Source organism: Propithecus coquereli, unplaced genomic scaffold (assembly GCF_000956105.1).
Source record: "Propithecus coquereli isolate 6110/MARCELLA unplaced genomic scaffold, Pcoq_1.0 Scaffold58, whole genome shotgun sequence".
In the NCBI taxonomy this organism is placed as follows: domain Eukaryota; kingdom Metazoa; phylum Chordata; class Mammalia; order Primates; family Indriidae; genus Propithecus; species Propithecus coquereli.
This window is the reverse complement of record NW_012151729.1, coordinates 1,722,388-1,734,846: the sequence shown is the minus strand read 5'-3', so window position 1 is coordinate 1,734,846 and position 12,459 is coordinate 1,722,388. Positions and strand designations below refer to the sequence as shown.

Genomic DNA, 12,459 nt, shown 5'->3' with positions numbered 1-12,459 from the left:
AAATTTTAAAAGGAAAGGAAAAGGAAACCCATGAAAATAATGTCATCAAAATTAAAATGCAAAATATTGAAGATGGTTCAACTTCACTGTACAGAAAATTGATCGAATAATTAATCAATTAATTTAGAGACAGCGTCTCTCTGTCACCCAGGCTAGAGTGCAGTGTCATCATCATAGCTCACTGCCACCTCAAACTCCTGGGCTCAAGCGATCCTCCCGCCTTGGCCTCCCAAAGTGCTAGGATTAGAGGTGTGAGCCACCGCGCCCAGCCTGATCAAGGAATTTAATGGGTTTAATGAAGTTTGTACCAAAAAGTTCCTTCCCTGTGGCCAATTAGTCAGAGTTGAATAATTCTGATTGGTATATTTATGATTAAATGTTTGTGTTCAAAGTAACTTTGAAGTTAAATGACAGTATTGAAAGGTCCCCAGGTGTAAGTGAGAGGGAAGAAACAATGAGGCTGAAATGCCTCGCACCTGCATTGCTAAAGTCATTTGTCACACAGCACTTAGGTATGCAGTTGGTGGACATTTTCCACTTTTAAGTGTCCACAGATTTAACAAGGAAGCACAGTCCTTGCCAGTCCCAGAGAAACACAGAGAGAGCCAGACCCTTGCCAAAGTGACTGAGCAGCTAACAGGGGAACAGGGGAAGTGGCCTCCAACCCTTCTCAGACTCACCTTGGTCAGGATCCCGGGCAAACACCACAGCTACTGGGGTCTTAACTGTGGTGTTGTCAAAGACAGCCACAGCACAGTGGCTGGGGAAGAACCGTGGGGCGTTGTCATTCACATCTTCCACGTGGAGAGTCACATCTGCCTGGCATGAGCGGCCACCTCCATCTGTTGCCTTGGCAACAAGGCTGTACACATCCTTCCTCTCGCGGTCTAGGGCTGTGAGTGTGGACAGCTCCCCTGGCCGGAGAAGTGACAGAAGCTGAGCTTTTTCTAGGGGACATTACCCTAGCATGTGCCCTCTAGTTAGCTATGAGAGACAGCCCCAGCTACAGAGAGTTTTGTCACAGCAATAAGGGGTCAACACAGTGAGAAAAGATCTCAGCCTGTATCCCTCCATACCCACCCACCTCCCTAATTCTCCCAAACACATTCCATCACTACCATCACCAGTTTAAGATCACCAACAAACTACAAATAGGCACAGCATTTTAAAGGCCAATTAGGCAATTTCTAACAGCATATAAAATGTGTTTATTTTTTGGCTTATAATTTCACTTCTAGGAACATTATATATATATATATATATATATATCTTACAGAATAATTAACCCAAAGATAAAAATATATGTATGTATATTCTTTGCAGCAGTGTTTATAATAGCAATGTATTGAAATCGTCCTATATGTCTTTCAAAAAGGGATTGGTTAAGTATATTGTGATTTAACTATACAGTCAAATACCATGTAACCAAAAACGAATTATGATGGAGTTTCAAAATATCGCTAAGTGAAGAAAAGCAAGTTACAAAATAGTATTATGTTTTCATGAAAACATTATACAGAGATTTTGGAGATGCACAGAAAACCAGTCTAACAGAATACACACCACGAGTTCTTGTCTTTGGGGGAGTGGGTTATTATGCAGACTTTGCAGTTTCTGCATAATACATGCCTGCATTCTTTGAATTTTATACCATGAGTATATATTATTTCCATATTCAGAAAAAAAAAATGCTCATTTTTTTTTTTTTTAAGCCTCACTGGTCATCCTGCAGCTGAACAAATAAGCAGCAGAGAGAGATTAGGTAACCCGCCTGGGTCACTCAACACACCCATGCTGGGGTCAGGAAGGACAACGTCGTCTCCTGTCCACCCAGACAGCTTCCTGGGATGCCACTCTTCCCCACCACCCCCCTGATCAGGAATCTCCAAGTTATCCTCTGAGCTACTGGATCCAAGCCAAGTGTTAGCAGCTGGCCCTTGTGATCTGGGCCTGCTGTGCTGCCCACCCTGACACCTTCCCCTATGGTAGTGGGGCAGGAATCCCACCCTGGTGGGCTGCTCTTCCAAAGGAGTCCTTTCCACCAGACTCTTACAGCCCAGCCTCTCCTGGGTATTCACAGCCCAGCCTGCAGGGCTCTCTGCTTCCACTCTCTGCCCTGTCCCCTAACTAACTAGCAACAATGACAATAGCAACTGGGCTCTTACTACACGTCAGACCTGCGCTGGGCTTCCATCTGCTTTATTATCTGTGATCCTCACCACAGTACTGTGAGGTTTCATGCCCAGTTTGCGGCATAGATACCTTGAGATCATGTCCTTGACCATGACACAGACCTGCCTGAGGCCTTCCATGGCTCTAAAGGTGAGATTTGGCACTGCCTGCCCCAGGGCCTCATCCTTTGCCCTCTCCTTCCTCTCTGGGCACCAGTTTCTGGCCCTCTGTCAGGTCCTCAGATATGCATACTCTTTCCCAAAACAGGGTCCTTGCATAAATTCTCCTTCTGCCTTGAATGCCCTTTCCTGCCACTCCTTTACCCCTGGATAAATCCTCTGTGTCCTCAAGTCTCACATAAAATGGTGTTTTACTTAACCCCTTTCCCCAGCCCACATCAAGTTCTGCTGTCAAGTATCAACATGGCAAAAAAAGAAGGGAAGGAAGGAAGGAAGACCAAGGCGTCAGCCGGTCTAAAAAAAGAATAAAATAAATCTCCATAGCACCCTGCATTTCTTAACTCAGCACGCTTCAAACCACTAGTTCAATGAGTCCATTTCCCACTAGATTGTAAATATCCAGAGCTTGTCTTCTCCGTCTATTGTTTATGTCCCCGGCATCTGGCACAATGCTTGGCAAATAGTGCCACTGTATGTTTGCTGACGGATGGACGAATGGTTAAGTGAATTGCTGCTGCTTCTCCAAGGGCCTGTCATGGCCCTGGGCTTGGTATTCAGTAAATAAGCTCTTGGCTCCATCCTACAGCTCAGGAAACCTACCTGTATGAGGATCCAGCTTGAATTCATGTGCCCCGGGGCCATGCAGAGAGTATGCGATCTGAGCATTGGTGTCGGTGTCCAAGTCTGTGGCAGAAACCTTCAAAATCAAGTGTCCTGGAAATACATCCTCACGGACCTTGCCGGTATAGAGAAGCTGGAGGTAGCAAGACAAAGAAGAGGGAGGTTGTGGGAGCTGCACTTAGATCCAGAGAGAAGCAGAGAGACAGAGAGAGGGAGACATGGAGAGAGAGAGAGGAGAGAAAGAGAGAAAGAAAGAGAAGCAGAGAAAGGGAGGGAGGGCAACAGAGGGAAGTAGAGTAAGATGAAACATGCAAAGAAAATGGAGGTTAAGAACAAGAAGATGATGATGAAAGAACAAGTCAGAAGAGGGAGAACGAAAAAGAAGTTCCACCAACCAAAAGCCCACGCCCCAGGCTAAAAGGACCTGCTATAGCCTCCTCTACAGGGTCCCCCTGCGGCTGCCGGATGAGGCGGGTGAGATGGCCCTGACACCAGGCTTTCCGGAAGGTGTCAGTTCAAGCTACTGCAGGCCACGCTGTCAGGCTCACCTCCCTGCCCACACCCCCAGGACAGACCCTTGGCCTTTGAGTCAGGTCTGGACCCCAGAGCCCCATGGCCTGCCTCACCCTCCCTGCACTTCGGGTACCCTCGTGTCTTGCTGGGGTGAGGTACAGGGAAAGGCTGGGGCTTCCTGAGAACGCAACCTTTCTTCATTGGCTGGCTCTGGGCCCAGCTTCTAAGTATCCCGATTTCCACCACTGCAGGGTGTGGGCGAGCTCTGGGTGGAAGCTTTGTGCCGGGCGGGCTGTGTGGAGGTGGTTCCCCAGGCCTCTTTTCCTGGGCTCTAATGACACTGTGGACCACGCCTGGGAAGGCCGGGGTGAGCTGGGTGCAAGCCTCTCCCGGTGTGGGGAGGATGGAGGCTTGTGGTAAGGATGGCTGAGGGGAAAGAGGAAGAAGGTTCTCCCCCAAAAAGGCTGCTCTTCTGAGACCACCCAAAATGTGGTCATCTTGGATCCTGAAAAGACATTTTCCATGCACACTGATAATCCGGGCTCTCTTTTTTTTTTACTATGCTTTTATGTGACTGGCATGTATAAGAGCACAGGAAGAAAAGGTGATGGGATATATGTATTTATGTGTGATGAGGGTATGCGTATACATGCGTGTGCAAATAAGTCGAAGTTTGTTTATATGCAAATGCATATGTAAGTATGTTTGTGTGAATTATATATATACATTTGCATCTGTGGCTGGGTATATGGATGAATGTCGTAGGTACATAGGTATATGCTTATGCATATATCTGTATAGGTATTTGCCCGCGTATATAGGGTTGTAGATGACCCTTTGTGTATGTGTGTATGTGTGAGTATGTGTAAGTGTGCGTTTACGTATATATACTGAATGACTAGGTTTTATATAATATGAATTGTGCTAATTTGAGATATTATAAAATTAAAATGTTAGCAGTTTAACTTTGTCCACAAATTTGGAATAATGCAAATCTTCCCAAAGTTAAAAATTGCTTACTGTGTTTTAAAAAATATGTTTAAGAGCTAAGCTCCTTGACAATGGTTATGGATTTATGCCCTCTAAGAACAGTTCCTCTCCTGATCCACACACACACACACACACACACACACACACACACCACTCAACATTTGTTCCTATGGGAAATTTAGGATTGAGTTACATGAGGTCCTTAGGAAAGTGTCCCTCACCAAATGTAACTGCCCTGCCTGCATGTTTGTGTGTATGTATAAGCAGGAGGGCACCTGCACTGGGCCGTATCACCCAAGCAGATGGGGATACGCATATATGGGCATGGGGGTGGGTTGTGTCTGGGGGCAGGTCCTATGAATGGATGGATGTGATAATAGTGCCATGTCAACAAGCTGAGTGCTGGAGGGGTTGCCCACTAGGCATGGCAGACTATGTTTGGAGAATGCATGTTACTTTATTTCTGGATATGTTTTGTGGAGACGTGGCCATTTGCAGAGAATGTAGGGGGAGAGATGTGGACCATGATTCCTCAACAGCTTGGTATATCCCTACAGGGAGCCAAGAAATTGCCTAGAATGGTCCCTGCCCCAGGGCACTAATCTGAAGCCAACTGGGGGGAGCAAGGGCAGCAGAGGTCAGTGATGGCCAGCCTCAGAGATGGCACCTTGGGTCTGCTCCTTTCTCCTGCCCCTCATTCTACCTTCCTCGCCTCCACTTCCACCCCACCCCTCACCAGGCTCTCACCTGTGAGCACTGCGGGCTGTTATCATTGATGTCTAGGACAAAGATCTCCACGGTGACCGAAGCCTGGAACTTGCCATCGGACGCCGTGATTCTGAGCAAGTACTTGGCCGTGTGCTCGCGGTCCAGGGTCTTCCTTGAGGAAATCCTCCACTCATCCCCAACTTGGCTGATGCCAAACTGGCCTAGGGGGTCTCCCTCTAAAAAGATGGGCAGAGCTTTCAGATACCGAGCAACAGGAACGAACAAGGCTTTGCATCATACATAGATGGCTGCCCACCTGACACTTCTTTAAGGATTGCTGGGAAGGGCAAACATTTCCTCTCTTCACTAGGAACCCACAATTCTACCCTGAGTCAGTTTTTTGGTGTCATGAAGCCTCTTCTGACTTCAAAGTCCTCCCGTTAAATGAAGTTATCACTGTGAGAAGCTCTGCTGTAAAATATATGGTTAAGGGGCAGGTTTCTTACTTTGTTGGAAGGGAAGCAAATTTCAATACTATACAAGACATTTCTAATATCTATGGCTGTTCAACAGTGGAGGGGTGGGAAGTGATCAACAGCACTAAACAGTCTGAGGTTTTATTTTATTACTAAGGACACAGGCTACATGGAGGTTCCGTAGGAGCTCCAGGTGTGTCTATAAGTCCTCTTTCTCTCCTTGATGCTAATCACTGACTAGAGTGTGGGAAGATGGATTTCTCACTTAGAGATTCTAAGATTCCAGAGTGCCAAGATTGAACTATTCCCAGAGTTGATAATATATTGACATTTATTATTCTATTATTCTGAGATTTTTAAGACTTCTGTGTTTTAATTTAAGAGTCTGGTATCATAAGATGGTAAGATTCTGTTTTTCCAAGACTGTGTATCAAGCAGCTCTGATCCTGCCTGTCTTCAGGAATCTCTGGTTCTTGGTTGGAATTTCAGGCTCCTTAACTCTCCACTGGACAGCTGTGATAGAGAAGGAGCTGTGTTTTATGGAAATGGGATGACATGGCATCTGGGGATGGGGAAAAGGCCACTGAAAAGTGAAGAAACTCCCTCGTGGACACTGGTTGGCTGGGTTAGCCATTGGATAGGGAGCAGGTAATTTAGTTCTACAATATGTATCTACTGAGGAAAGCAGCTTGTAGGGTATGATTTTAATCCCAGCCCTGATACAAGCTCAGAGTGTGATCTTGGTTGAAATTCTTCCCCTCTCTGGGCTTTGGTTTCCCCATATGTAAAATGAGAGGATTGAGCTGGAGTCATACATATCTAAGGAAGTGCTGTCACTATAACATTTAGGTCCTATGATTGAATAAGAAGCATTTTCTATCATCCACAGCTTTCTCTGGGCAGGACACTTTCCATAAAGACAGCCACCTGGCACAATTTTCATGGATCACACAACTGCTGGTGCCTCCTCCATCTTCCAGAAGATAATTGACAGCAGTTAGAGTAAGACCTTCTATTCCATCTATCCCACCTAAAATAATAAGATATCCTTCTTGCAAAGCACTTTCTAATTTATATGGCCTCTCTATAAATTAGAGATCCTGACAGCATCCCTGTGAGGTGAATGGGAACAGTCATGCCAAGTCTATAGATGAAGCAACAAGGTCCTAGAGGGGTAAGTGACTTGTCCAAGGTCACACTGCTAATCAGTGGCAGAGTCAGAACTTGAACCCATGTCTTAGGATACCTCTTACTGGATTTTTTCAATGCATACTAGTGCCTACCATCCATGATAGGTGTCCTTACCTGTGATGTAGCAGGTGACTCGTCTGTTCTGCTCAGAGATGTCAGCATCCAGGGTCTTCAGAGTGGCCACAGGTTCGCCAGGCTCACTGTTCTCAACCACAGATCCTCTGTAGTTTTCAGAAGCAAATCGGGGAGGATTGTCATTCTCGTCTGTAATGGAAACCTCAACCAGGGCCTGAGAAGATAGCTGGATGGTCTGTCCGTGGTCATAAGCTACCACATAAAAATGATAAGTCTGGCGAGTCTCACAATCTAGTTCCTGGAGTGTGGTGATCCAGCCACTCTCACTGTCAATGGCAAAGAGCTCATGAACATTGTTACCAGGGTCTGGTGACAGCCTGTAGCTCACCCGGCCATCTCTTCCAGTGTCCTGGTCAATGGCAGTCACTTGAATGACTGAGGTCCCCACTGGCATATTCTCAGTGAGGACAGCCTTATATGGATCAGCCTCAAATATAGGCCTATTGTCATTGACATCTTTCACTTGGATGTTGACAGAGACCAAGGACACCAAGTCAGTGTCTTTATGGGGGCAATGTGCCATCACATCAATCTGGTACAATTTGATGGACTCATGGTCCATGGGCTTCCTCACCTGTATGACGCCGGTGTCTCGGTCCAAGGAGAAGACACCATCTTTGTTGCTCTCTGGTGTGGTGCCCTGCACTAGACTGTAGATGACGGGATCGTGAGCTGCCACTGCTTTAACAGACCCAATTTCAGACCCCTCTGGAAGGTCTTCAGATGCAGAGAAAGTATACAGAGGTTCAGAAAATTTGGGCAAAGATACCTCATTAGGAACCACCTGAAGTCTTACTGGCACCAGAGAGTCCCAGTGAGGAGGGCCTCCATCTTGGGCTTTGATTTTGAAGTTAAAAGTCTGGTTTTCCAATCCCACTAGGCTCCCTTTCACCTTGACCACACCAGTGATTGGGTTAACTGCAATGACCTCTTCAGCCAGGTTCTCCATTGAGTCCACTGAGTATGTAACATCTGCATTCTGACCTTCATCTGCATCATAGGCCAGCACCTGGATAACTGGGGAATCTTTACTGACATTGGATTGAATCGACACGGTGTACTCTGATGCTTTGAACTGTGGGGGGTTGTCATTTTCATCTGTGAGAATGATCTTCACAGTGCAGAAGGCCACTCTTCCTCCTCCATCCTGAGCCATGACCTTAATAGCAATGACTCTTTCTGTTGAATTTTCCCGATCCAGTTTCTGCAGAGTGGTGATCTGGCCACTGGGGTGTATGGAGAACTTCTCACCAGCTAGCTTATTGATGATAGTATAATCTACAGTGCCATAGGGACCACTGTCTTTGTCTATGGCTAGCACCTCAATCACCTTGGTTCCCACCTTTGCATTCTCTGCCAATTCTGCCTCATAAACATACTGCTGGAACTCTGGGCTGTACTTGTTGGCATTTGTGGTGTTGATATATACAGGCACAGTAGCTCGGAAGACTCCATCAGAAGCACCTACCCTCAAATTGTAAGAAGAGTCCAGGTGCTTTTTGCAAAGGTTGAACATAGAAATTATTCCTGATGAGCTGTTAATGGAGAAGTGCCTGTCCTGATTGCCAGAAAGAATCAGGTACTCCAGGCGGGAGGTGTCCCTGCTATCAGGGTCAAGAGCTTGGACCTTAAGAACCAGGTGACCACAGGTTGCCAGCTCACTGACATTGGCTTCATACTGAGGTTGTCTGAACTCGGGGGGGTTGTCATTGATGTCAGACACATTGACAACCACAAGAGTTTCACCAGTGAGTGGGGGATCTCCTTTATCCATGGCCCTGACTTTCACATGAAAGTGTTGTTGGGCTTCATAATCCAGCTCTTGAAGTGTGGACATCTCCCCCGTGCTCCCATTGATCTGGAAGAATTTGGAAACATCTGAGCCATCCTCCACAATCTGATAAGAGACATCACGGTTCTGCCCTGAGTCCTGGTCAGAAGCCAAGAGTTGAATCACAGGGGTCTGAGCAGGCAAGCCTTCTGAGACTGAAGTGGTATAGACTAATTGGGAGAATGTGGGAGGGTTATCATTGATGTCCTCCACCAGGACTTCCACTGTGGCTTCAGAAAATGACCCTAGAGCTGTGTCTGTGGCTCTGACTGTGAACACGTGTTTGGTCTTAGACTCATAGTCCAAGGGCCCTGTTACAGATAGGACACCAGTCTTAAAGTCAGTGGTGAACAGTGTCAAGGGCTCTTCCTCCACGATGTTGTAGATGAGCCGGAGGCCCTCTGGACTCCGGGCCTGGGTGTGGAGAATTGGGGTATAGAGTGTGATATTTTCAGGCACTCTGACTTTGTAGTAAGGACTCTGAAAGAGTGGGTTAGATTTGTTTCTCACAGTGACAAGTACCTCTTCCTCAGTCTGGAGGGATGGGGTTCCTCCATCCCGAGCAATGACTTTTAGGCGATATTTATTTAAAGCTTGATAATCAAAGGGTTTCTTGAGTGATATGTCCCCAAGATAGGGGTCGATTCGGAAATATGTGTAATCTTCTGCAAATGCATATGTCACAGCCCCATTTGTCCCCAAGTCCTCATCAGTGGCAGACACCTGAAAAAGGACATCTCCTGGCTCTGTGCCATCTTGGATGATTGTGTAATAGGGCAGATGCTTAAATTTGGGAGGATTGTCATTGACATCCTCAACAGAGACTCTGACCAAAGCCTGAGCCACCCGCTGAGGGGTCCGATTGTCCCTTACTTCCACTGCCAGCTTGTGAGTGTCCTGCTGCTCCCGGTCAAACGCCACTCCTCTTGTCTGCAACACACCTGCTGATTGGACCATACGAAACGTATCTGTGCCATTCAAGAGGAAGTAGGAAAGGGTGTCATTCAAGAGATTGCCCTGGACACCAAGAATCACCAGTGCCTTTTTGTCCCGCAAGTTCTCCTTCACTGTTGCCCTATAGACGTCCTGGTCGAACTGTAAGCTTTTGTCAAGGACTTGGGTCAAAGAAATTTTTACCAGTGCAGTGTCTTGATACAGACCATCAGAAGCCCTGATGGTGAGCTTCCGAGAGAGTCCCAGGAAAGCAGGATTCAGCACGGATATGCTACCAGTGATGGGGTGAATGGCCACAGCTCCATCAGCATTGCCAGTCTTGATGCTATAATTGACTTCCGAGTCATCGTCGCTGGCCCGCACCGTGAGGAGCTGCATGCCCAGGTGGATGGGCCCCACCACTGCTACCTCATAGATCTGTTCTAAGAACCTGGGAGGAGAGTCATTCACATCTCTGACATTGATGATGACCTGGGCAGGCCTGGGCGCAAATAAGATAGGGTTTCCTTGGTCATGGACATAGACGCTGAATTGGAAAGAAGGCACGCTCTCGTAATCCATTTCTGATACAATGGTTAGGGTTCCCATGCTGGGATCAATTTTGAAAAACTTCAAGGTCTCTGGCTCCAAAATTTTGTAGACCAACAAGGAATTAGCTTCCTTGTCACTGTCAGAGGCACGAATCACAAAGGGATTGTTGTTTTTATCCATAATCATACTGTACAATGGAGCTGCTTCACTAATTTGGCCCACAAAAGTTGACTTGAAGAACATGGGAGCATTGTCATTTTCGTCAATTATGTCAACAAGTACCATGACATCAGTAAATGTGCCCGCCATATTGCTGCCTCGGATTTTCAGCTGGTAAGATGAGATTTTCTCATGGTCCAAGTTCTTCTGAGTGGAAATAAGGCCAGAATATGAGTTCATAGAGAAAACACCGTCCTTGTTTCCCTCTCTTAGCTCATAGGTAATTTCAGAGGAGCTTGTAGCAGAGACAAGGAGAATTGGGGAACCAATAGGGATTGATTCAGGGATCTCCACGAAGTACTCAGTTTTTGAAAAGATGGGAGCACTGCTATCAGAGGGGTGGACATGAATGGTCACCGTAGCCAGGTCATGCCACTGCGGGGAGCCTTGATCTTCTGCCTTCACTGTCAGGGTATGCTGGGCATGATTTGCCCTATCAAGTTTCTGGGCTAGAGTGATGACGCCTAGTAGGGCATCGATGTTGAAGAAACCCTCGCTGTTCCCTGAAACAGAAGACAAGATAAACTGTAGTTTCCATACTCTTAAGAGAGACCAACTAGGCTATCACAGAAAACGTGGACAGGGCAAAATCTGCATCCTGTGCCACCCTTGATATAATGTATAAGGTAGATATATATAAATACTTTATAAAATTCTTACCATGGTGCATATAGTAGATGCCTCATATCACTAGCTAACTATCACTATCACTTAGCTTCAATTATCACTAAGTCTGTGGAACACAACTTAAGCTACAAACCAAAGCAGTAGTAGGTCTCTGAAACAGAAAGGAGACATACTTTGCAGGACAAGCACCCTCTACCCTGAATTTCAGTGATGGCTTCTGTAGGAAAAGCTTCAGTTACATTATACAGCATGTTTAACCATCCTTTATATAAGTTTAATAGCTTTGGTTATACACTCAATAGACGAAAACTGTAAATATAGAGTCATAATCTGTCAACATTGACAGGGACTTTAAAACCCACCTTGCCTACTCCCCTTATGGCCTACGGTGGGAAAGTGCCTTGCCAGGCTTGGAGCGTGGGTAGCAAGGAGTCAGGTGAGGGGGGAATGCATAGATCACGCAGATCTTGAGGCTCCTGAGCAAATGCTTTTGTACCACACCTGTATTTCCTAAACTTTAGGCATTCTTGCATCACTTTTATAATTTTTTCAATATCCGGCCACTGCTTCTACTATTTTATACTACTACTTAATGGATAATTTCCTTCAAATTGATTCACTCTTAAAATTTGATAAATATTTTTAAAGGCAACTTTATAGTGCTTCTATAAAAAAGAATACCATAATGCTTGCCACAAATCACAGGTTACTGTAAAAACAAGTCAATGAAAAATATAACATTAAATTCTGGATAAAATCTGTTGCTTGCTAAAAGATCTGAGCCTAAGACCTGTCCTCTTTCTTTGGTAAAAGCAGAGTAGCAAGAGTTAGAGAAGAGTTAAAGAGAGTCTAGTACCCGCTGAGGCTTTGTTCTTGATTTGATCACAAAGCTTGAATGAGAATTAAACAGGGAGCACTTTCTCTATGCCCGCTAACCTTGAATGCCAACTGAGTAGCTCGTGAACTGTTTTGCTCACCACCAGAGGTGCAGGTCTTGCACTTGAGAAAATGTTGCTCTTGACATTTCTTATTCCCTTTATCACAAGGGTGCATATTTTATGGTTTCAATGGCAAAGCAAATGGCTAAGCTTCATCATACAACTTTCAGTCTGACTCTTCCACCCTTTGGAGCTTCTCTCCAGCTGACAAGGTAGGTGGTGTGTGATACAGATGATAAGTTTGGTCAGAGAACACAGTTTCGACGCATAAACAGCATTTTCAAAGTGGTCCTATTAAAAGTAGCTGACAGCTGGGCGTGGTGGCTCACACCTGTAATCCTAGCAATCTGGGAGGCTGAGGCGGGAGGATCGCT

At 45.9% G+C, this 12,459-nt stretch overlaps 1 protein-coding gene across 1 annotated transcript in view; it reads right to left on the bottom strand.

Moving 5' to 3' along the window:
* FAT2 (FAT atypical cadherin 2) overlaps positions 1 to 12,459 on the bottom strand; it is a 58,756-nt gene that overhangs the window by 24,998 nt on the left and 21,299 nt on the right. Inside the window, exons 9-12 of the mRNA XM_012658260.1 lie at positions 6,965 to 11,023; positions 5,223 to 5,419; positions 2,952 to 3,105; positions 681 to 914 (exon numbers count right to left, since the gene is read on the bottom strand). Coding sequence (XP_012513714.1) covers positions 681 to 914; positions 2,952 to 3,105; positions 5,223 to 5,419; positions 6,965 to 11,023 — 4,644 coding nt within the window. The remainder of the gene's footprint in view (positions 1 to 680; positions 915 to 2,951; positions 3,106 to 5,222; positions 5,420 to 6,964; positions 11,024 to 12,459) is intronic.